We start from the raw sequence: 26,489 nt of genomic DNA on the forward strand, positions 1-26,489 counted from the left end.
GACAGCACCACGGAGAGAGGGGGTCCGCCCCTCAAGGACAGGAACCTACAGATAAAAAGGCGGCACCTCTCCTCCGCCCCCAGTTGGGTTCCTGTCCTTGACGGGTGACCCGTGGAACCAACAGCAGCGGCAGCAGCTTACCTGGGGAGAGGAGTCCAGGGCCGACTTGTCCAGTACACCGGCAGCGGGGAGGCCCCTGCCGCGGTGGGGTCAGTGCCTGAAGCCGCCACCGCTGTAGCCGAGGGGATGTACAGGGTAAGTGGGTGGGGAGGACTGAGCCGCCGCTCCGGAGAGGAGATGGGGCTGGAGGGACGCCGGTACACGCGGGGGCAGAGCGTGGTACAGAGGTGTACCAACATGGCGCTGCCCTGGAAATGGAGGAGATGACTTCTGGGTCCCTGAGGTCGGCGCAGGCGCATTGCGCGCTCCCCGGGGCACAGAGCGGTGCAGGCTGGGAGAGGAAGTGATGTCACGGCCGGGAAAATTTAAAAGAGAACGCTGCAATTACTCCTTGCTGGAAGCGTCCTGTAAGTATGGAGGACAGCGACCAGCACGAGGAGCAGCCAATGCAGCAGCATAAGCAGCAGCAGCACAGGCAACACCACCATCGCCGAGAAAAGGACGGCGAGGACCGGTCCGGTAGGCACTCCACGCAGCGGAGGAAGTCGTCTGCGAGGAGCAAGTCATCTTCCGTGGATCAGCCCGTGAGGGATCCGAATCCACCTCCCGAACCGGGAAAGAAGAAAGAAAAAACAAAGAACCGGGAATGCCCCACCTGTAGCAGACCCCTACCACCAGCTTGGGATAAAAAGCTCTGCGATTCCTGCATACAGGAAGTTCTTTGCGATGAAACCCCGGATTACGCCTTGGATCTAAGAGCGGTAATCCGTTCGGAATTTCAAAGTGCCCTTTCATCCCTAAAACACAAAGGAAGGGGAAGAAAAAGGGACACAATAGTAGTCTCCCAGTCAGAGGCCTCGACGTCAGGGGAAGTCACATCACATACCTCAGACACAAAAGGCGTCATTATCAGATGAGGAAACAGAAGGTCGGCATTGCTTTCCTCTGGACGAGGTAGACATGCTCGTAAAGGCAGTAAGGTCTACCATGGGGGTAGCAGACCCTCGGCCAGATAGATCAGTCCAGGACATAATGTTCGGGGGACTAGGCCAAAAGAGGCGCAGAGTATTTCCGCTGAACGAAAATGTACAGGGCCTGATAAAAAAAAGAATGGGAGAGACCAGATAGGAAGAACTCCACGGTTCCCTCTCTTAAAAGAAAATACCCATTCGATGAGGAGGCGTCCACATATTGGGACAGAGTCCCGAAGTTAGACGTGGCGGTCGCCAAAGCCTCCAAAAAATTTGCGCTCCCCTTTGAGGATATGGGTACTTTAAGGGACCCATTAGACAAAAAAGCTGATACTTTCCTCAAGGGCACTTGGGAATCAGCAGGAGGAGATCTTAGGCCAGCAATAGCGGTAACTTGTACCTCCAGAGCCCTCATGGTGTGGGTGGATCGATTAGAGAAACAGCTAAGGGAAGGTACACCCAGGGAAAAGATCCTGGAATACATTCCAGTGATAAGGGGAGCGGCGGCCTTCCTAGCCGACTCATCGGCTGATTCGGTAAGGTTGTCATCCAAAACGGCAGCCCTATCAAACGCAGCCCGAAGAACGCTGTGGCTTAAATGTTGGCCTGGGGATTTACAAACCAAGATGAAACTATGTGCCATCCCTTGTAAAGGATAATTCCTTTTTGGAGAGACTTTGGATGACATCCTCGAAAAGGCGGGGGACAAAAAAAAGGGATTCCCAAATTTAGGCCCTACAGGCCCCACAGGCTTTAAGAGGTCCTTTCGGAACAAAAAATTTTTTCAGAGGAGACCCCCGAGAGAACAGAAATGGGACGACACAAGGAGAGACAGGGGGTTCTTCTTTGGTAAGTCGTCCCGAGACAAGAAACCCTCCAATTGACTGTTTGCCCAGGGTGGGAGGGAGGCTAAGCTTTTTTCTCCCAGCCTGGAGGAAAATATCGAACAACCCGTGGTTACTAAATCTGATAGGATCAGGGTTAAGAATAGACTTTCTCTCTCTCCCACCTCAAAAATATATAGTGACCCCACTAAGATCATCAGCGTCGGAACAGGAAGCACTCGAAAAGGAGGTCATAAGCCTATTGAACAAAAGGTTCCTCCAGGAGGTTCCCCCACGGGAGAAAGGCAGAGGGTTCTACTCGCCTCTCTTTCTGGTAACTAAACCGGACGTACCTTCCGGACAATTATAAATCTAAAGAGGCTAAACGACTATGTCAAAAACGAGAAATTCAAAATGGAGTCGATCAAGTCGACCATCAAAATTCTCTTTCCACATTGCTTCATGGTAGTATTAGATCTTAGCGATGCGTACTATCACGTCCCCATCCACAAAGACTCCCGAGAATACCTCAGACTGGCGGTCTCCACAGGAGGCAAAGTAAGGGAGTTTCAGTACAGAGCCTTGCCATTTGGGATTTCGATAGCTCCGCGAATCTTCACGAAACTGGTAGCAGAGATGATGGCTCACATAAGAGAACAAGACGTTCTAATAGTTCCATATCTGGACGACTTTTTAATAGCGAGCAACTCGGCCCAAAGATGCAGGGAACAGAGGGACAGAGTGATGGCCACTCTACAAAACCTCGGCTGGCTCCTGAACCTGAAAAAATCAAGGCTTGAGCCCAGAAAAGTCCAGGAATTCCTAGGTCTGACTCTGGACTCAAACACCCAGGAGTGTTACCTACCAGATCACAAAAAAGAGAGGATCGCTCAGATGGTAGCAAGAGCGACACAGAACCCTTCCATGACGCTAAGAAAAGCAATGTCGCTATTAGGGTCCCTCTCCGCCTGCCTGCCTGCGGTCCAGTGGGCGCAGCTACATATGAGAGATCTCCAATGGGATGTATTGGCCAACCAGTTAGCATTAGGAGGTCACTTGGAAGGTCACGTCACACTAAACTCCAAAACTATTCGTTCCCTAGCTTGGTGGGCGAACAGAGACAACCTGTCGAAAGGGATTCCCTGGGTGATAAATATCACACACATAATCACCACGGACGCCAGTCCCAAGGGATGGGGAGCACACATGAGCAACAGAGTGGCTCAGGGGGAATGGGGAGGTCAGGAACTAAAATCCTCCTTGAACCAAAAGGAACTGTTGGCAGTAGGCTACGCCCTAAAACACTATCTACCGATATTAAGGGGCCATCATGTCTGAATATTTTCGGACAATCGGGTGACGGTGGCCTACATAAATCATCAGAGGGGAACCAGATCCCAAACACTAATGAACACATCCTCCGAAATATTCACGCTAGCCGAGGAAAACCTACTATCCCTATCTGCACTACACATACGGGGAGTAGAGAACCAGACAGCAGACTTTCTAACTCGCACCCAGCTACATCAAGGGGAGTGGGTTCTAAAACAGTACATTTTTCGGAAGATCGTAAAAATGTGGGGGACCTCGGACATAGATTTGTTTGCCGACCACAAAAACAAAAAAGTGCAAGCATTTTGTTCCCTAGACCCCAGGGGGAATCCCCGGACCCTGGATGCGTTTATGCTTCCGTGGACACGGGGCCTAATGTATGCCTTCCCGCCGCCCATTCTCATCCCGGCAGTAATAAGGAAAGTCAGAGAAGACAGGGCACGAATGATATTGATAGCCCCGTTTGGCCAAAAAGAACTTGGTTTTCATGGCTGAGGATTCTGTCAATAACCGACCCCTGGGTTCTACCAGATCTCCCCACCTTCTGTCCCAAGGTCCCGTGTTACACTCTCGGACAGTGAACCTCCATTTAACAGCATGGAATTTGAAAGGACACTGCTGAGGGGGAAGGGGTTCTCAGAGAACCTGGTTTCCACGCTACAAAAGAGTAGAAAACCGATCACAACCAGGGCCTATGGTAGAACTTGGAAGACATTTCTATCCAGCTCCGGGGTAAGGGTTCAGGATGGAGTACAAATCGACAAAATTCTCGAATTCTTGCAAAAAGGGTTAGAACAGGGGCTGGCGACTAATTCGTTGAAGGTACAGGTAGCGGCTCTAGGCACCCTTTATAACCTGAATGTGGCGGGCAACCCTTGGGTAGCACGGTTTATGAGGGCCACAGCCAGATCTAGACCAATAACCTCCCAGAAATTACCATCATGGGATCTAAAGCTAGTGTTATCTGCCCTAACAGGGCCCCCATTCGAGCCCATCCAGTCAGCACCCCTGAAAACCTTGTCATTAAAGACTGTACTCTTAGTGGCCCTAACATCCGCTCGCAGAGTGAGCGATATTCAAGCCTTGTCAGCGATACCCCCGTTCACTAAAATCTTGGACGATAGAGTCATATTAAAACCTGACCCAGCATACCTACCTAAGGTGTCAACACTCTTCCATAGGTCACAAGAAGTAGTCCTTCCTTCCTTCTGCCCAAACCCTAGGAATAGGGGAGAGGAAAAATTTCACACCCTAGATGTGAAGAGATGCCTAGTTCAGTACTTAGAGGCCACCAAGGAGTGTAGGAAGGAAGTGTCTCTCTTTGTGTGTTTCCAGGGACCTCGGAAGGGACTCAAGGCATCCAAGAGTACCCTAGCAAGGTGGATAAGGGATGCGATTGCCCTGGCGTATTCATCCAGTGGGAATACCATCCCGGAGGGTCTAAAAGCTCACTCTACAAGGGCAATGGCGACCTCATGGGCAGAAAGATCAGAGGTATCAATAGAGCAGATCTTTAAGGCGGCCACCTGGTCAACACCTTCTACCTTTTTCAGGCACTATCGTTTAGATCTAGCCTCTACGTCTGACCTGACCTTCGGGAGAAGGGTCCTTGAGGCGGTGGTCCCTCCCTAAGCTGCCAATCTCTGAAATTCTCTCCGTGGTGCGGTCGGTGAGAGAGAATAGCTTAGTTACTCACCGAAAACGGTGTTTCACGGAACCCATGACAGCACCCGCTTATTCCCCCCCTTTCACGTGCGCGGTGAGCACGAGTTAATGTGTGTAAAGTGTTTTTGTTAAGACACGGGGCTTCTCCATAATATGCAATATTATAATGTTATGTATATACTTTTGTTGTTAACTAACCGGGAGACCCTCTGATGCTCTGAATCCAACTGGGGGCAGAGGAGAGGTGCTGCCTTTTTATCTGTAGGTTCCTGTCCTTGATGGGCGGACCCCCTCTATCCGTGGTGCTGTCATGGGTTCCGAGAAACACCGTTATCGGTGAGTAACTAAGCTATTCCCCATCTCACGTGATCCCCCCCCAACGGACCTATGCATTAAAGTAAACGGCTGCCCACTCTCCAGTCCCACAAGCTCACTGCCTCTGGGTTATCCTTGACACTGATCTCTCTTTAAAACCACATGTCCAAGCCCTTTCCACTTCCTGTCGACTTCAACTGAAAAATATTTCATGGATTCGTACATTCCTCAGTCAAGAATCTGCAAAAACTCTAGTCCATGCCCTCATCATCTCCTGCCTTGACTACTGCAACCTCTTGCTCTGTGGCCTCCCCTCTAACACTCTCGCACCCCTCCAATCTATTCTAAACTCTGCTGCCCGACTAATCCACCTGTCACCCCGCTATTCCCCGGCCTCTCCCTTCTGTCAATCCCTGCACTGGCTCCCCATTACCCAAAGACTCCAGTTCAAAACCCTAACCATGACATACAAAGCCATCCACAACCTGAGTCCTCCATACATCTCTGACCTCATCTCCCGGTACTTACCTGCACGAAACCTCCGATCCTCACAAGATCTCCTTCTGTACTCCCCTCTTATCTCCTCTTCCCACAATCGCATACAAGACTTCTCCCGTGCATCCCCCCTACTCTGGAACTCTCTACCACAACATATCAGACTCTCCCCTACCATGTAAACCTTCAAAAAGAACCTGAAGACCTACCTCTTCCGACAAGCCTACAACCTGCAGTAAGCACCGATCCACCAAACCGCTGCACGACCAGCTCTACCCTCGCCTACTGTATCTTCACCAATCCCTTGTAGATTGTGAGCCCTCGTGGGCAGGGTCCTCTCTCATCCTGTACCAGTTGTGACTTGTTTTATTTAAGATTACTGTAATTGTATCTATTATTTATACCCTTCCTCACATGTAAAGCGCCATGGAATAAATGGCGCTATAATAATAAATAATAATAATTCATGAACCACAAGGACAAACCGGCGAAACATCCAAACACAAAATTCAGGGGGCAAAATAGGGTACAAATATCCGGGGGCGAACTGCCAGGGATTAAATGATGGGGGGCGAAACATCCGGGGGTGAACTGCTGGGGGCGAAACATCCGGGGACGAACTGCTGGGTGCGAAACGTGCTGGGGTGAAATGTGCGGGGGCGAAATGTGCGGGGGCGAAACATCCTGGGGTCCAAATGCTGGGGACAAAATGTGCGGGGGTGAAATGTACCCAGGGGGAACTGCTGGGGGTGAACTGCTGGGGGCGAAACATCCAAATCCCCAATCACAGACTGATATAGAGAGCAGAGAGGACCCTGCCCTTTCAGGCTTACATTCTACAGGATGGTGGGGAAGGAGACAGTAGGTTGGGGGGTTGCAGCAGCTCCAGTGATGGTGAGGCGATAGCTCCAGTAGTGGTGGGGAGGCAGCGGGGATCATTGCAGGCTGTAAGCTTTCTTGAAGAGATGGGTTTTCAGGTTCCGTCTGAAGGATCTGAATGTGGTTGATAGTCGGACGTGCTGCGGCAAAGAATATCAGAGGATGGGGGATATTCGGGAGAAGTCTTGGAGGTGGATGGGTGAGGAGAAAATAAGTGTGGAGGAGAGAAGGAGGTCTTAAGAGGACCGGAGATTACATGAGGGAATATATCGGGAGATTAGTTCAGAGCTATATGGAGGAGACAGGTTATAGATGGCCTTGTAGGTCAGTATTAGTAATTTGAATTGGATACGCTGAGAGAATGGGAGCCAGTGAAGAGATTTACAGAGGGGAGAAACGGAGGAGTAGCGAGGAGAGAGATGAATTAGTCAGGCGGCAGAGTTAAGGATGGACTGGAAAGGTGCAAGGGTGTTAGCAGGGAGGCCACAGAAAAGGATGTTGCAATAGTCGAGGCAGGAAATTATGAGCGCATGCACAAGCATTTTAGTAGATTGAGGATTGAGGAAGGGACGGATTCAGGAAATATTTTTGAACTGGAGGCGACAGGAGTTGGAGAGAGCTTGGATGTGCGGTTTGAAGGACAGGGCAGAGTCAAGGGTTACTCCGAGGCAGTGGACCTCTGGTACTGGGGAAAGCGTGATGTCGTCAATTGTTATAGATAGGTCGGGTAAGGAAGATCTGTGAGATGGGGGAAAGATGATCAGTTCAGATTTGTCCACATTGAGTTTGAGGAAGCGAAAGGAGAAGAAGGAGGATATGGCTGATAGACACTCTGGGATTCTGGAGAGCAGAGAGGTGACGTCTGGGCCAGAGAGGTAAATCTGAGTATCATCGGCATAAAGGTGGTACTGGAATCCGTGGGACTTTATGAGTTTCCCCAGGCCAAGTGTGTAGGTTGAGAAGAGTAGGAGTCCTAGAACAGAGCCTTGAGGGACTCCAACAGAGAGAGGGTGGGATGAGGAGGTAGTGTGAGAGTGGGAGACGGTGAATGTGCGGTTGGAAATGTATGAGGAGATCCAGGATAAGGCGAGGTCTTTGATGCCAAAGGAGGAGAGGATCTGTAGTAGGAGGCAGTGGTCAACTGTGTCGAAAGCAGAGGGCAGGTCTAGAAGGAGGAGTATAGAGTTTTGTCCGTTTATCTTTGACTGTAAGTAGGTTGTTGGTAATTTTGGTCAGGGCTGTCTCAGTGGAATGATGGGGACGGAAACCAGATTGTAGATTGTCAAAGAGCAAGTTAGATGAGAGGTGGGAGGAGAGTTCAATGTGGGCATGCTGCTCCAGGAGCTTAGAAGCGAATGGGAGCAGCGATATTGGGCGTTAGCTGGACGTGGCTGTTGGGTCGTGGGTTATTAGCAGTAGCAGGGGTAAGCTGATGGGATTAATAGTCCCATCAGCCACCACCTGCTGTCATTTATCACTTAAATATAACTCTCATCATTCTCCCCTGCTCGCGCCGATCACCGGCAGAGCAGGGGAGAATGAGAGCCATGTTCAACACCCGGCGCCGGGGAACCGCGCTTACTGTAATGCTTCTTCCCTGGTGCCCGTCCGTGTGGTACTGATGTGGCACACGCATTCCACACATGTGCCACAAGTATTACACGCACGGACACTGACATCTCCGGTACTGGAAAGATCAGGACGTGTGAAAGAGGCCTTATAGTGCACACTCGGACTGGGTCACGGTTAGCAGTGGGGTACCACAGGGGTCAGTTTTGGGCCCGCTTCTTTTTAACATATTTATTAATGACCTTGTAGGGGGCATAGATAATAGAATTACAATATTTGCAGATGACACTAAACTCTGCAGGGTAATCAATACAGAGGAGGACAATTTTATATTACAGGAGGATTTATGTAAACTAGAAGCTTGGGCTGATAAATGGCAAATGAGCTTTAATGGGGATAAATGTAAGGTCATGCACTTGGGTAGAACAAATAAGATGTATAATTATGTGCGTAATTGTAAAACACTGGGCAAAACTGTCACTGAAAAAGACCTGGGTGTATGGGTGGACCACAAACTCACATTTAGTGGCCAGTGTCAGGCAGCTGCTGCAAAGGCAAATAAAATAATGGGATGCATTAAAAGAGGCATAGATGCTCATGAGGAGAACATAATTTTACCTCTATTTAAGTCACTAGTGCAACCACACTTGGAATACTGCGTACAGTTCTGGTCTCCAGTGTATAAGAAAGACATAGCTGAACTGGAGCGGGTGCAGAGAAGAGCGACCAAGGTTATTAGGGAACTAGGGGGTCTGCAATACCAAGACAGGTTATTACACTTGGGGTTATTTAGTTTGGAGAATCGAAGGCTTAGGGGTGATCTTAATACAATGTATAAATATATGCGGGGACAGTACAAAGACCTTTCTAATGATCTTTTTACTCTTAGACCTGTGACGGGGACAAGGGGGCATCCTCTACGTCTGGAGGAAAGAAGGTTTAAGCATACTCACAGATGCGGATTCTTTACTGTAAGAGCAGTGAGACTATGGAACTCTCTGTCATATGATGTTGTAATGAGTGATTCCCTACTAAAATTTTTGAAGGGCCTGGATGCCTTTCTTGAAAAGTATAATATTACAGGGTATATACACTAGTTTCCTTAATATTGCGTTGATCCAGGGAGCTAGTCTGATTGCCGTATGTGGAGTCGGGAAGAAATTTTTTTCCCCAATGTGAAGCTTACTGTTTGCTCTTTACATGGGGTTTTTTATGCCTTCCTCTGGATCAACATTTTAGGGCAAGTTAGGATAGGATATGGGTTGAACTAGATGGACTTAAAGTCAACCTTAATAACTATGTTACTATGTTACTATGTTATAGTGGGTTTTTATGCTTGGCTGCTGTCTCACAATAATGTCATGATCCAGGTGTGGATCTGTCAGATTAAATGGACAAAGTGAACGTTTTTTCCTTTGGCAAGGTGACGTGATTGCCCCCGGTGGCCATTGGAATTATCACATGTGGTGTCATTCATTCTGAGTTGCCCCGGTGGTGGTTAGTGGTATCGCACGATAGTTTGGGTTTAATATGTACATAATTATGAATCAGGTGTGGGGCTCTATAAATGAGTCTCAGGGTGTGTAATCACTGCTTGTGATACTGATTGATTGATTCATTCTAAGTTTGTGAAGCCTGGGTGAACATGGAGCTGAAGAGGAGTCCTGCGCAGTCAGCCAGAGGAGACGAGTGGCAGCTAATGGTGTCTGCGGGAATTGCTGGCATGGCGTGGAGGAGTCGCAGTTTGTGGTGTCGGCGGGAAGTGCGTGCAAGGCTTTGTGGAGTGGCGACTGTGGAGAGAGTTGCACTCGGCATGCTCGACTTGGTGGCCGAGAGCTGGACTCAGGCATGCTTAGAATTTTGGCAGAGGCTGACTCATCCTTGGGACTTTGTTATTGGACTGCTGCAACTGGAGATGGACTCTGCTCCAAGGCTGCACTATGGTGTAGGATCCAGGATGCTGATGGATCCGGGTGGAGGAGAAGACGCACGCAGGTGGTGGGCTCTGTTGCAGGAGCATAAGCACAGAGCCTAAAGCTAAGTGGTGTTTCCCCTGTGTTGTCTTCTTTCCTTGTGTGTTGTTAGTGCAGTGGTGGGATTAGTCTCCGCACCGACCAATTCCCTAGTGAGGGTTTAGGGTCAGGGCGAGCAAGGGTTTAAGGTTCGCGTGCGGCGACAGGTGCGGAGCCTGTATAGGGAACGTAAGGAGTGCAGGGACACTGGCTCAGGGGAGCTTAGGAGGTCTCCACTCCCCTATTCCCTATCGCAGGGCCCACCATTGTTAATGTTTCCCAGGTTCCCCCTTATTATTTAAATTTGCCGTACTGGAGGCGGGGTTTCCAGAATTTATATTAACGTGTAATACCTAAATTCGCCGGGTGGAGGCGGTGTATCCATCTGCACGTATTATTATTTAAATTCGCCACTGGAGGCGCTGTATCCAGGGTCACGTGTGTTATGGGTCCGCCTTGCGGTATCATCTGCGTCCAGACACACGTGACCATGACATTATCACCAGCCCTACAGTTTTTTTTTTTGTTTTTTTTCTGGTGAGCTTTTGGCCATGTGGAGTCCTGTGAGCAATTGTCAGGGTCTAGGGCCTTTGGCCATGTGGAGACCTGTGAGTAATTGTCAGGGTCTGGGGCCTTTGGCCATGTGGTGACCTGTGAGCAGTTGCTGCTGGGCTTCACTGAGGTGACTGGGAGCGGCATGGTGTGTTTAAGCCGCTGCAGCAGCAGTTATCTGGGTCTGGGGCCTCTGCTGGAAAAAAAAAATTAAAAAAAAATGGCGGCTGTGATCTGGCTAAAAGCCCCTAGTGTCGCTGCTGGGGAGCAGGACTTGCACGTGGGCGTACCCAGGCAGGTGGGAGGAATGGTGCCCCACGGAGCTGCTTGGTATTCCCCGAGGTGAAGGGGTACGTTCTAGTGATGAGCAGACTGGTGTAGAGTCTGCGGGGCTCACGCCAAATCTTTAATGCCGCCCCCTCCTGGTCGTGTGGAGGTGACCAGCGAGTTGATGTTCCTCCATATCCGGTCCCCTCTCCTCCTGGTGTGAGCAGCAGGTGTGCTGGGGGGAGTAGGGACAAATCTCAACCCTCGCCATTAAGCAACCCTAGGAGGCGTAGACCTCATGGTAAAGAGGGTTGGAGGGTGGTGTCCCGTGGTGAATAGCGGGGGTGTGAGTGTGGTGACACAGGGGGACGCCTCTGCTGTCTAGTTCAGAATGAGTTCACCAATTATGACAAACAAATGTGTGCAATGAACGTTCAGGTCCGGACCTGTGTGTGAACGAGCGTGTATGGGTGCCACCAAAAAAAATCTTATGGAAGGGTGTTGTGGAGCCTGATCAGCTCATAACAAACATACACATACATAAACTCGTTCCCCAGGTCGGCGCTGTGGAGATGAGTGGTGCCTCCAAAATGAACTTTATTGCCAATACCAGCGGTGTGTTTGTCATAAACCTGAATTCCGGTAGTGGTGGAGTGAACTCAGGATCTGGGCGTCCCCGCTGTAGGTGTTTCCCTAATTAGGAGTGGTCTTGAGGGTCCAGAGGCCCCTCATTAAGGAGGGGGTACTGTCATGATCCAGGTGTGGATCTGTCAGATTAAATGGACAAAGTGAACGTTTTTTCCTTTGGCAAGGTGACGTTATTGCCCCCGGTGGCCATTGGAATTATCACATGTGGTGTCATTCATTCTGAGTTGCCCCGGTGGTGGTTAGTGGTATCGCACGATAGTTTGGGTTTAATATGTACGTAATTATGAATCAGGTGTGGGGCTCTATAAATAAGTCTCAGGGTGTGTAATCACTGCTGGTGATACTGATTGATTCATTCTGAGTTTGTGAAGCCTGGGTGAACATGGAGCTGAAGAGGAGTCCTGCGCAGTCAGCCAGAGGAGACGAGTGGCAGCTAATGGTGTCTGCGAGAATTGCTGGCATGGCGTGGAGGAGTCGCAGTTTGTGGTGTCGGCGGGAAGTGCGTGCAAGGCTTTGTGGAGTGGTGACTGTGGAGAGAGTTGCACTCGGCATGCTCGACTTGGTGGCCGAGAGCTGGACTCAGGCATGCTTAGAATTTTGGCAGAGGCTGACTCATCCTTGGGACTTTGTTAATGGACTGCTGCAACTGGAGATGGACTCTGCTCCAAGGCTGCACTATGGTGTAGGATCCAGGATGCTGATGGATCCAGGTGGAGGAGAAGACACACGCAGGTGGTGCTCTCTGTTGCAGGAGCATAAGCACAGAGCCTAAAGCTAAGTGGTGTTTCCCCTGTGTTGTCTTCTTTCCTTGTGTGTTGTTAGTGCAGTGGTGGGATTAGTCTCCGCACCGACCAATTCCCTAGTGAGGGTTTAGGGTCAGGGCGAGCAAGGGTTTAAGGTTCGTGTGCGGCGACAGGTGCGGAGCCTGTAAGGAGTGCAGGGACACTGGCTCAGGGGAGCTTAGGAGGTCTCCACTCCCCTATTCCCTATCGCAGGGCCCACCATTGTTAATGTTTCCCAGGTTCCCCCCTATTATTTAAATTCGCCGTACTGGAGGCGGGGTTTCCAGAATTTATATTAACGTGTAATACCTAAATTCGCCGGGTGGAGGCGGTGTATCCATCTGCATGTATTATTATTTAAATTCGCCACTGGAGGCGCTGTATCCAGGGTCACGTGTGTTATGGGTCCGCCTTGCGGTATCATCTGCGTCCAGACACACGTGACCGTGACAAATAATAGATGCTAATTATTGCAAAAAATAGTTTTTGCATCACCACATTTTGAGAGCTATAATTTTTTCATATTTTGGTCCACAGAGTCATGTGTGGTCTTATATTTTGCAGGACGAGTTGGCATTTTTATTGGTACCATTTCCGGGCACATGACATTTTTTGATCGCATTCTATTCTATTTCTATTCTATTTTTGGGAGGCAGAATGAACAAAAACCAGCAATACATGAATTTCTTTTTTGGGGGTTTATAGCGTTCTGTGTGGTAAAATTGATAAAACAGTTTTATTCTTTGGGTCAGTACGATTACAACGATACCTCATTTACATCTTTATGTTTTTTTGCTTTTATACTATGAAAACTATTTCATAGAACAAATAATTATTTTTTGCATCGCTTTATTCTAAGAGCTATAACTTTATTTTTCTTTTGATGGAGCTGTATGGAGGCTTGTTTTTTGCAGGACAAAATTACATTTTCAGCAGTACCATGTTTATTTATATCCATCTTTTTGATCGCGTGTTATTCCACTTTTTCTTCGGCGGTATGATGATAAAGCATTGTTTTTTACCTTTTTTATGGTGTTCACTAAAGGGGTTAACTAGTGGGAGAGATTTATAAGTCAGAATGTCAAGGATGCGGTGATGCTAAATATGTGTACTTTTATTGTTTAGATTTTTTTTTCATTCAAATATTTATTTAGTTATACACTCTATATTGATTTTTTTATATATAATTTTTGACTTTTTTAAATATTTTTACAATTATTTAAATTTTTTTAAAACTTTTTTTCACATTTTTTTTTTAATTTAATCCCACTATGGGACAATCATTTTTTTGCAGGCTGATCGCTTCTATAGCATGCAGATGAAGCAGCATCACCATGCCATAGAAGCTGTCAGATCTGCACTTGCAGAGACTTGCTGTTCATGCACTGCGCATGAGCAGCAAGTTTCCTCTCTCTGGTGACCTGGATGTTGTCATGACATCGGGTCACCATGGCAACGATCGGGACCCCGCGTCACGCCATGGAGTCTCCGATCCAAAGGCAGAGGGGCTGTCAGCTCTCTGCCGGGTTCAGGAATGATGCAATCGTGTTTGATCGCAGTATTTCAAGGATTAAAGTGCCGGGACAGGTCTGTGACCACTCCTGGCACCTAGTGCCGGGCATCAGCTGTCAATCAGCTGACACCGGGCAGCGATTGCCCGTGCACCACCCGTGTGTATGAGCGATCACGATGACGTAATGATCTGTCCATGGTCTAGTTGGCCCAGGTCACATGGACAGATCATTATGTCCGATGTCAGAAAGGGGTTAAATGCCAGAAAGTATCAAAAACAAAGCAGCTTAGTTTAAAACATGACACATCAAAGAGAAGAAAAACTGCAGCGTCAAAGAACGAGAAAAAAACGCATGTACAAAGAAAGCACAAAAATGCAATGAAAAACCACAAGTAACTTAATTTATCTAAGGCTAAGTCCACCTTGAAACAACTGGAGGCAGGGTAATACAGAATTTCATGTTACCAATGCAGCCAAAACACAGAGGTCAAAGCAGTGGCAGTGCAGTGTAGGGAGGTAAAGGGTCAGCCCCTTCAAAATGCAAATCAAATACAGAATTAGATTTGGATACAAAGAAAGTTTGAGGGCCCAGCCCAAAGTGTATACAGAACAAGAATATTAGCAACTTAGTAGTTTTGCTAAATATTCCAAAATAGAATGACTTATTAAAATGTATTTACCTTTGAAATTCTAATAGAGTCCCGACAACCTGCATCTGCTTTTTAACCTCTTGGCAACGTTGGGCATAAGAGTATGCCCATGTAGGACTCCCTCAGCGCCGGAGCCCACACCTTTCCAGGCATGACAGCTGACATTTCCCCGCAACAGCCGTGAGTGGAATCACAATCCACTTGCGGCTGTTAACTAGGTAAATGCCGCTGTCAATCTCTGACAGCGGCATTTAACTTGTGCTTACCAGAAGTGCATCGCTAATCCCGTCGGTAACACCAGCACATGATTGCGGGTCACCGAAGGGTCGGCATGATAACCAGAGGTTTGCAGCAGACCTCTACGGTTGTCATTGCCAGATTGCTATGAGCGCCGCCCCGCATTTCTGCTACACACAGGTGATCAGATCATCGCCTGTGTGTAGCAGAGGCGATCAGTCTCCCATGGAGACTATCGAAGCATTCAAAAAAGAAGAAAAAAGTTTTTAAAAAATATAAAAAAAAGTAAAAGCTCAAATCACCCCATTCAAATCACCCCCATTTTGCCCCATTCAAAATAAAACAATAAAAAAATCAAATATACACATTTGGTATCGCCGCATTCAGATTCACCCAATCTATCAATATGAAAAAAGAATTAACGCGATTGCTAAACGGCGTAATGGGAAAAAAAATTAAAAACGCCAGAATTACATTTTGCTGGTCGCCGCTACATCAAAAGATCGTATCTGCACCAAAATGGTATCAATAAAAACGTCAGCTCGGTGCGCAAAAAATAAGCCATCACCCAGCCCCAAATCACGAAAAATGGCGCCACTTTTTTTTTTTTTTTTTAAACAAATTTTATAATTTTTTTTCACCACTTAAAGAACCCATGTTTAGTGTCTGTGAACTCGTAATGACCTGGAGAATCATAATGGCAGTTCAGTTTTAGCATTTAGTGAACATGGTAAAAAAAGAAAAAATACTGTGACATTGCACTTTTTTTTGCAATTTCACCACACTTGGAATTAATTTTTTTCTTGTTTTCCAGTACAAGATATGTTCATGAAACCAATGGTGTCGTTCAAAAGAAGAACTTATCCTGCAAAAAACAAGCTCTAACATGGCCATATAAATCGGAAAATAAGTTATGGCTCTGGGAAGAAGGGGAGCAACAACAGAAATTCAAAACCTGAAATACCCCTGGTCATTAAGGGGTTAAACTCCTGCTAGACCACGTTCACGCGCTTTGGACTCAGCGGACATGTACTGGGTCCAATTCCTGAACTTGTGCCCATCCCCCCACACTGATTGTTGCACTCCTGGTTATGGCTTACAAGTACTGATGGAAAATACTGACTAAATACTGAACGTGTGAATGTGGCCTTACGATGCTCGATCACCTTGGCTGCAGTGATCATCATGTATGACGCAAGTAAACCCAGGCATGCCTACGCTCCACACAGGCTTCCGATTATCTGACGTGGTTCCCCGTGATATAATGGCGCGGACACGGCGGACTCCTATGACCCACGGCGGACTCCTATGACCCACGGCGGACTCCTATGACCCACGGCGGACTCCTATGACCCATGGCGGACTCCTATGACCCATGGCGGACTCCTATGACCCACGGTGGACTCCTATGACCCACGGCGGACTCCTATGACCCACGGCGGACTCCTATGACCCACGGTGGACTCCTATGACCCACGGCGGACTCCTATGACCCATGGCGGACTCCTATGACCCACGGCGGACTCCTATGACCCACGGTGGACTCCTATGACCCACGGCGGACTCCTATGACCCACGGCGGACTCCTATGACCCACGGTGGACTCCTATGACCCACGGCGGACTCCTATGACCCATGGCAGACTCCTATGACCCACGGCGGACTCCTATGACCCACGGCGGACTCCCTGAGGCGCACACTTGGGCTCCGGTGGGACATTCTGACCTCATCCACGCCCATGGTTGACAATTATTGGATGGTCAGATTCTGATATGACAGAACTCAGGAGCGATATTTCTTCTTTTGTGGGCAGAATGTAATGGTTGGAAATTGCAGACAGCCGATGAGGGAACAAGCATCTGGCACATTTCCTTCTTGTTATCACAAAGTACAATGGGGGAGGGGGCAGCGCGACTTCCTAAACTATGCAGCCCCCGATCCCGAGCTGCAGCCATCTGCGCCCTAGTCACTGGGCTCTTCCTGCCTGACCTGAGGTTCAGCGCTGGAATCCTCCGCTAGCCGGCCCCGGGACTACTGCTAGCCACGCCATGAGCCCATCACTGGGCACTCACCGAGATATCCCAGCCAGCAGACCTGAGCCCATCCACACGTCCCATAACAAGCTCCACATTACACAGCACTCACCCACAGCCTCAGCGAGCCACACTGCGAGCAGGAGCAGGGAAAGCCCGGACAGTCCTGAGGTGGCAGCTGCCGACATGACCATCACATCACCTCTGCTGCTCACCCTCCTCCAGTCCTGGCTGTCAGGGTCCCCTCTTGCTTCCTTCCTTCTCCTCCTCTTCCCCTTCCCCTCTCTCCTCCTCTCAGTCTGGATTTCTTCCTACCCACCCCCAATTCTCCCCCTTCATCTCACTTTTCTACAAGATGCTGAAGTTGCTTTCTTCTTCAGAACCTTATTATTCCCTATAAAATGTACATTTTTTGTTTTTTTACAAGTTGATGGATGCAGTCAGACGGCGTATAACAGGGGCGACGCTCACATCACAATGCTAGGACTGGCCGGCGGCTCCCTGACCATGACAGATGCATAGACATACATGCACTCACACTCCGCTCAGGAGAGCCGCCAGCCAGTCCTAGCATTGCAATGTGAGCGTCGTCTGTGCTATTTAGCCATCTGACTGTGCCCTAGTAATGAGAAAAAATGATTGAAATAATAAAAAAAAATGTGGCCATTAAGCCAATGATTTTGAAATTTGCTTTAAAAAAACTGACATAAAAATAGTAAGATATGTGCCCACGATCAGTAAGCGCTGCGGGTTGGACACTGCGTGCTTATTCAGCGTCGAACCCCCAGTGTCCAGATGTTACAGCATAGTGGATATGGGATTTCAAGAAATCCCATATCCACTATGCGTCTAGAGACGGCCGCGGCTCATCCGCAGAGACAGGCATGTGGTGCGTCACTCCAGATCACAGCATGTCTATTTATCTTGCAGAGATGCGAGCCCCTGCAAGATGAATTTCACCCGTACACTGTATTGGACGCCATGAATCCGCACGGTTCAGTGAACATACGCAAATTCACCTGCGCTTAATAGACTGCAGCAGTGTCGGACTAAGGTGCCAAGGACCCACCAGTAATATTGAATTTTCACCTGCATACAAATATTACACTACCCTCATTCACAAATTTACCTATCTCTCTCTCTCTCTCTCTCTCTCTCTCTCTCTCTCTCTCTCTCTCTCTCTCTCTCTCTCTCTCTCTCTCTCTCTCTCTCTATAAAAACTGAGTGTATGTACAGTATTGTAGATTGTAAGCTCTCACGAGCAGGGTCGTCTTATTTTGCTTTAATTATTGTATTATGACTTGTGTTTTGAAACTGTTAAACTGTAAAGCGCTGCGGAATATGTTGGCGCTATATAAATAAAGATTATTATTATTATGTATGTGTGTATCAAGCCACGCCCACTCCACATAGCAACCAACCACTAAGCATCTTTCATTTCACCAGAGCTGTTTAAAAGATGAAAGCTGATCTGTGATTGGTTGCTATGAGCAACAGTTTTCCTTGCAACCAATCACTAAGCAGCATTCATTTCACTTGAGCTGTTTAAAAGATGAAATATGATTTAATTATTTATCATTAGTATCTTTCTCTCTTGTGGGCCAATATTGGCCTTATGGGCTAAATGCACCTTCTGGCTATCTAGCTTTTGCTATCCTTATTTAATTTATCAGTTATATCAGGGACTTCAGGGATAGCTGTCGTGGAGCGGGGGCACCATTCCGCTGACAAGTAGGGTGCCAACCTCCGCTGACAGGAAGGTGTTCAGTCAAAGGGAACAATATAGTCAGGTACTCATTTGTTTGTGTGGTGCCCCTGAGGCTCAGTTGCCACAGAGGTACTGCACCTTCTCCTAAGGTGTGGTGCCCCACCATCCAGGTAAGTTGGGGGCTCCTGACCACGCTCCAACACTCGCACCCCCACACAATAGAGTAGTTCAGCAAAACCACATTGCAGCTCCTTGCCTAGAGAGAGGCAGAGCACCTTTGGTGGTTCCCTGCTTGGAACACTAAACATGCTGGGAGGTGGGTGGAGTTTAGAACACATAAAAGAGCGGGATGTTTTAGGATTACAGGTCAGTCAGGCAGGCTGAGAGAGGAAGCCACTCGGAGAGGAGTGGGGATCCCTGGAAGAGGGATGGAGGAAGGAGTGCTGCAGCTGCCTCAGTGATCTGAGCCAGCTGGCACGGGAAAGAAAAGAAGGAGAAAGACATTGAACTGAAGCCTGAGCTTCCATAGAAGGGAAAGACAAGTACGGAACGTAGGAGTAAAAGGGAACACAGAGGATGTGGGTTAGAGGAAGAACCCTGCCTAGAAGTTCTAAGCACAAGGCCGGGGCCCGGTCCCCGAGGTTGTATGGACAGTAATGGTTCTGCAGCAGACACCGGTGGAGTAGTGGGCTGAAAATGCACTACTCCCATCTAAGACTTGAGGGCACAACAGCAACATGGATAGAGAGCCGGGACTTAGGAGTAGAGAGTCACCGAAGCAGGCTACAGCTGTCTGCCGTGCAAGTAGAGTTCTTGGGAACATCTGTCAGGAGGAACTCCAGTGTAACTCAGTACTAGGAGATCTTCACACTTAAAGGCGCTATAGAGGAGACGTTCAGAAAAGGCACATAAGTTGGCGGAGCGTGGAAGGGAGCATTCCATCTTGCCTGGAGGTTGACTGAGTCCCTGACCCGGAGGACACGGCACAGAAGCGGGCACTACAGACTGTGAGTACAGCTTTGGAACTACATGCCCTGGTGTCCTCCATTCCTGCCTGCGTCTGTCCGCCTGGCACTGCTACATCCCCTGCACCGGACACTACACCATCTAAGTGTCTCTTCACCTATCCTGCCCTGCCTGTGGAGGGCTATAACATCATTGCTGCACCACACCATCTGTCCCAGAGGATCTGTATGCAGCGTCGGCTTAACACCTCCCTTGCCGAACACCACAGGTGGCGTCATGAACTATTGATCTAACTACATTCCACCATTCACAACATCTCCCCTATTAATTGGGCGTCCAGGGCCACGGTCCGGGTCACCGCTGCTGTGACACGTCCCGCTGACACCGGCCCGGTACCAAGTTCCCCACGGCCCTGGGAGGGCGACCCATTTGCACTTGTCATTTATGTCTCGTGTTTACAGCACTTTTTTTGCACCTTTTCTATTGTTGCCTAAACCTACCCTTACCGGCGACACCTTTACACTCCTTTCCTGGTTAAATGGTGATTGTGTGTTGCACCAGTCCAGGGTTATCTAGGAGTAACAGGGTCAGCCATCGTGGAGCGGGGCGCCAATCTCGATTGTGTTTAGGGTGCCAACCTCCGCTGGTAGGTAGCTGTTATCAGGGCCCCGATTTAGGGCCTATATAGGTGACATGGTTGTTTGTGGATTTCTGTGTGTTTGTTTTGTTTTTTGATTCAATAAAGGTTGTACTTTACTTATAAATAATTAGTAATGCTCCCCTCATACTCCAAATTGAATTTTTGAGCTTACGTTTCCAACTCTGATATAATAATTGGTTGCTATGAGCAACAGTTTCCTTGTAGACAGTTGTGGTAACTGAGGACTATTCTTATCATTTCTATGGCATTATCGTCCTTCTCTAAAGCTGGAAATAACACAATTTATTACCGTGCCACACAGACTGCAGGGGGAGCCCAGTATCACACAGGATAGGATTAGATACACGGCTCATCAGACTGCATCACACAAGATAGGATTAGATACATGGCTCAGCAGACAGTATCACACAGGATAGGATTAGATACACGGCTCAGCACAGCATCACACAGGATAGGATTAGATACACAACTCAGCACACAGGATAGGATTAGAAACACAGCTCAGCAGTCAGAATCACACAGGATAGGATTAGATACATGGATCAGCAGATAGTATCACACAGGAGAGGATTAGATACATGGCTCATCACACAGTATCACACAGGATAGGATTAGATACATGGCTCAGCAGACAGTAACACACAGGATAGGATTAGATACACGGCTCAGCAGACTATCACACAGGATAGGATTAGATACATGGATCAGCAGACAGTAACACACAGGATAGGATTAGATACACGGCTCAGCAGACTATCACACAGGATAGGATTAGATACATGGATCAGCAGACACTATCACACAGGAGAGGATTAGATACACGTCTCATCACACAGTATCACACAGGATAGGATTAGATATATGGCTCAGCAGACAGTAACACACAGGATAGGATTAGATACACGGCTCAGCAGACTGTATCACACAGGATAGGATTAGATACATGGATCAGCAGACAATATCACACAGGAGAGGATTAGATACACAGCTCAGCAGACGGTATCACACAGGATAGGATTAGATACACGTCTATGCAGTCAGTATCACAAGGATAGGATTAGATACATAGGTCAGCAGACAGTAATATACAGGATAGGATTAGATACATGGCTCAGCAGACTGTATCACACAGGAGAGCAGGGGCGGGCTGGGGCGGGTGACAGAGAGGCAAATGCCCCCCGGGCCGCTCCCCCAGCAGCTGTACAGGGCCGGCCGCACAGCAAATTGTGCGCGGCCGTGTCCGATGTACGTGACGTGGCCAGCAGCAGACACAGCCGCCCACATCACAGTCCTATCACACCGGGGCCGGGAGCTGTGCACGGCCGTCTAACCTTAATGGCTACGCAACTCCCGTTCCCTCCATGTTCTCTGTACTTCTGTGTTGTCCATCGACCGGACTCCGATAAACAATTTTTTCTCGAGGTAGATGTTTCCTCCATAGGCGCTGGAGTGGTGTTCTCTCAAAAATCGTCTACCGGTCGTATGGTCTCTTGTGTTTTTTTTCTCAAAGGTTTTGTCCACTTCCGAAAGAAACTTCTGTTGGAGATCGGAAACTGTTGGCAATCAAATTGGCTTTGCAAGGGTGGCGACACCTCCTCGAGGGAACTGTTCATCAGGTTTTCATATTCACCGATCATAAAAGCCTCATTTATCTCCAGTCTGCACAGACTGAATCCCCGCCAGGCCAGGTGAGCCTTGTTTTTTGCTCGATTTGATTTTGTGCTTCATTTTCGTCCAGCTGACAAGAATGTCAAGGCTGATGCAATCTCCAGAGCTTTCCTGCCCCCTGACTCGGAGGAAGAACCTAAACACATCATTGAGCCATCCAGGTTAGTGCCAGTAGACTCTGTCAAATTCTCTCGGCTTCCCCCAGAAAAAACTCTTGTGCCTACTTCGGACAGAAATTGTGTCCTTCGGTGGGGTCATTCTTCCAAGTTGGGTGTCCATGCCGGTCATAAAAATACTTTGCAGCTTATCTCCCATTACTACTGATGGCCTACCATGGGAAAAGATATCATGGAATATGTCGCAGCCTGTCCTTCGTGTGCCCGTAACAAGACTGCAAAACCCTTGCCGTCGGGGCAGCTTCTGCCACTTCCTGTTCCATCCGCTCCCTGGCAGCACAAAGCGATGGACCTTATTACGGACCTTCCCATCTCTACTGGCTGCTCTGCTGTCTGGGTTATGGTAGATTGTTTTTCAAAGATGGTTGACTTTGTTCCTCTGCCAGGTCTTCCGTCTGCTCCTGAGCTTGCTGACTACTTCATACAGCACATCTTCCGTCTTCATGGGTTTCCTCTCCCTATTGTGTCTGACAGGGGCATCCAGTTCACTTCAAAGTTCTGGAGGGCGCTCTGCAAACTAATGAAGGTAGAACTGTACTTTTCTTCTGCTTACCATCCTCAATTCAATGGGCAAGTGGAGAAAACCAATCAGATCTTATCCGGCTTCCTGCGTCACTTCGTCAATGCGCATCATGATAACTGGGTCAAGTTACTGCCCTGGGATGAATTTTCGTATAATAATCAAGTAAGTGAATCCTCTGGAAGGTCTCCTTTCCTGATTGTATTTGAACTGCAACCCAGAATCCCTCTTCCCATCTCTGGGCCTTCAGGCGTCCCTGCAGCGGACACCTTTGCAGAGGAATTCTCTAAAGTATGGAGTGATACCAAGTCCGCCCTGGAAACACATCACAACATATGAAGAGACATGTGGACAAAAGACGCCTGGATGCTCCAATCTTTCGGCCAGGAGACAAGGTGTGGCTCTCCTCCCAGTATATCCTTCTGAAGATGCTCTCCTACAAATTGGGTCCCCGCTTCATTGGTCCCTTTGAAGTCTTGAAACAAATTAACGCAGTCTCGAATCAATTGAAATTGCCTGCTTTTTTACGTGTGCTTAACTCTTTCCATGTTTCCCTCTACAAACAAGTAGTATTCTTCTTTAAGGACCCGGGTACCACTCCCGATCCCGTCAATGAGAAGGGTGTCTTTGAGAAAAAAAATATCTTGGCCACAATGAGAGTAAGGGGTAATACCTATTTCTTGGTGGATTGGAAGGGCTTCGGCCCTGAGAAGAGGTCTTGATGAATAGAGGGTGGGAGAGAAAGACATGACAATGATTTGGGGCAGGAAGGGCATGTAAATATAATGAATCAGGGTTAGGGTTAGAGTGAGAGGTACATACTGGGGGGTGTTGATGATGAAGTGACTGGTAATGAATTAGGGGAAAGAGTACAGGTGCTAATTAATTTGTAACACCAGCATCCTCGTCCTCTTACTGTGGTGCTCGTACCTCCGCGAGGCCCCCGGTGGGGTCCCCACTCGCAGTCTGCTTCCTGACGCTCTGCTCCTGCCCCTGCTTCCTGGCGCGCGGTCAGCACATCCCCGGGTATGAGACAAAGGCCGCGCACGTTCTCTCGGTCTCTTAAAGAGACAGTGTGCATCAAAATGTGATTAACCAATGATAGCATTGTGTGTACTACTTCTGGCCCCTCTGCCATAGAGAGGGCGCCGGAGCAATAAGTGTTTCCTGTTGCTAGTTTCCGATTCAGTGATCTGACGTTCCTGTGATCTGTTGTGCTTTGCCTGTGTCATGCCAGTACCCAGCTAATACTGCTTGTCTTCTTAAAAACCTACAACTAGTTGGCTTAGATTATTATTATTATTATTATTATTATTATTATTATTATTATTTATTTATAAAGCACCATTGGTTCCATGGTGCTGTACATGAGAAGGGGTTACATACAAATTACAGATATCACTTACAGTAAACAAACTAACAATCACAGACTGATATAGAGGGGAGAGAGGACCCTGCCCTTTTGGGCTTACATGCTACAGGATGGTGGGAAAGGAGACAGTAGGTTGGGGGGTTGCAACAGCTCCAGTGATGGTGAGGCGGTAGCTCCAGTAGTGGTGAGGAGGCAGCGGGGATCATTGCAGGCTGTAGGCTTTCCTGAAGAGGTGGGTTTTCAAGTTCCGTCTGAAGGATCCGAGTGTGGTTAATAGCCGGACGTGTTGGGGCAGGGAATTCCAGAGGATGGGGGCTATTCGGGAGAAGTCTTGGAGGCGGTTGGGTGAGGAGCGAATAAGTGTGGAGGAGAGAAGGAGTTCTTGGGAGGACCGGAGATTACGTGAGGGAAGGTATCGGGAGATTAGTTCAGAGATGTATGGAGGAGACAGGTTGTAGATGGCCTTGTAGGTCAGTATTAGTAATTTGAATTGGATACGCTGAGGGAATGGGAGCCAGTGAAGAGATTTGCAGAGGGGAGAAGCGGAGGAGTAGCGAGGAGAGAGATGAATTAGTCGGGTGGCAGAATTGAGGATGGACTGGAGAAGTGCAAGGATGTTAGCAGGGAGGCCACAGAAAAGGATGTTGCAATGGTCAAGGCGGGAGATGATGAGGGCATGCATAAGCATTTTAGTAGATTGAGGGTTGAGGAAGGGACGGATTCTGGAAATATTTTTGAGCTGGAGGTGACAGGAGGTGGAGAGAGCTTGAATGTGTGGTTTGAAGGACAGGGCAGAGTCAAGGGTTACTCCGAGGCAGCGGACCTCAGGTACAGGGGTAAGCGTGATGTTGTCAATTGTTATAGAAAGGTCAGGTAAGGAAGATCTGTGAGATGGGGGAAAGATGATCAGTTCAGATTTGTCCACATTGAGTTTGAGAAAGCTAGAGGAGAAGAAGGAGGATATGGCTGATAGACACTCTGGGATTCTGGAAAGCAGAGAGGTGATGTCTGGGCAAGAGAGGTAGATCTGAGTATCATCGGCATAAAGGTGGTACTGGAATCCGTGGGACTTTATGAGTGGCCCCAGGCCAAGTGTGTAGGTTGAGAAGAGTAGGGGTCCTAGAACAGAGCCTTGGGGGACTCAAACAGAGAGAGGGTTGGATGAGGAGGTAGTGTGGGAGTGGAAGATGCTGAATGTGCAGTTGGAAATGTATGAGGAGATCCAGGATAGGGCGAGGTCTTTCATGCCAGAGGAGGAGAGAATCTGTAGTAGGAGGCAGTGGTCAACTGTGTCGAAAGCAGAGGACAGGTCTAGAAGCAGGAGTATAGAGTATTGTCCGTTAGCTTTGGCTGTATGTAGGTCGTTGGTAATTGTGGTCAGGGCTGTCTCAGTGGAATGATGGGGCGGAAGCCAGACTGTAGATTGTCAAAGAGCAAGTTATATGAGAGGTGGGAGGAAAGTTCAGTGTGGACATGCTGCTCCAGGAGCTTAGAAGCGAATGGGAGCAGCGATATTGGGCGATAGCTGGACATGGTTGTTGGATCGAGGGTTGGCTTTTTAAGGATAGGCGTGATTGTAGCATGTTTGAAAGCAGAAGGGAAGGTACCAGAAGTTAGTGATAGGTTGAAGAGGTGGGTTATGGATGGAATAAGAGTGGTGGTGATGTTGGGGAGGAGGTGGGATGCGATAGGGTCAAGTGCACAAGTGGTGAGGTGTGATTTGGAGAGAAAATGAGCAAGCTCCCCTTCAGTGATGCTAGATAAGGAGGTTATGGAGTTTGGGCATTGGTCTGGTATACAAAGGGGTTGTGGTGGTTGAGCAGTAAAGACTTGCCGTGTTTGGTCTATCTTGTTTTTGAAGTGTGCGGCAAAGTCCTCGGCAGAGATTAGGGAAGTCGGAGGGGCAGTGGTGGGCGGAGGAGGGAGTTAAAAGTATTGAACAACTGTTTGGGGTTGTGGGATAAGGAAGATACAAGGGATGTAAAGAAGGCTTGTTTAGCAGAGGTGAGAGCTGATTTGAATGCAAGTGTTGCTTGTTTGAGTGCAGTGAAGTCGTCTTGCGAACGCATTTTCTTCTAGCGCCGTTCTGCAATTCCGGATGCTTGCCGAAGCTTTTTAGTGGTGTTATTGTGCCAGGGTTGTCTATTGATTCGTCGCACTCTGTTATGCATGACAGGGGCGACTGAGTCGATGGCTGATGCAAGAGTGGCATTGTAGAAACTAGTGGCAGTGTCAGTGTCGTGGAGTGAAGCTATGGAGGACAGTGGTAGAAGAGAGTCAGAGAGTGTGCAAGTGTCTATGATCAATGGCACTTCCAAAATCTAACACACATCCAAGTCGAACAAGGAATCATAAGCCATAAGGTAAAAGGCATATATCTTTATTGAAAAAATACACAAGAACTATTAAATCTAATATAAAAAGCTCAAGTGTGTGTATGTATGTATGTATGTATGTATGTGTGTATGTCCGGGATTGGCATCCGCACCGTCGCAGCTACAGCCACAAAATTTGGCACAGTCATATGTCTGGACCCCGAGAGTGTCCTAGGCTA

At 48.3% G+C, this 26,489-nt stretch overlaps 1 protein-coding gene across 2 annotated transcripts in view; it reads right to left on the reverse strand.

Moving 5' to 3' along the window:
* The window catches only part of RECK (reversion inducing cysteine rich protein with kazal motifs), a 675,429-nt gene extending 658,298 nt beyond the window's left edge, over nt 1-17,131 (reverse strand). For both annotated transcript variants that reach the window (XM_073549858.1, XM_073549859.1), the window contains exon 1: nt 16,977-17,131. In XM_073549858.1, coding sequence (XP_073405959.1) covers nt 16,977-17,058 — 82 coding nt within the window. In that variant the 5' untranslated portion in view covers nt 17,059-17,131. The remainder of the gene's footprint in view (nt 1-16,976) is intronic.
* Between the last annotated feature and the right edge of the window lie 9,358 nt (nt 17,132-26,489).

The sequence above is a fragment of the Dendrobates tinctorius genome, unplaced genomic scaffold, assembly GCF_039654945.1.
Source record: "Dendrobates tinctorius isolate UK_male_01 unplaced genomic scaffold, ASM3965494v1 ptg000162l, whole genome shotgun sequence".
NCBI classification, from domain to species: Eukaryota; Metazoa; Chordata; class Amphibia; order Anura; family Dendrobatidae; genus Dendrobates; species Dendrobates tinctorius.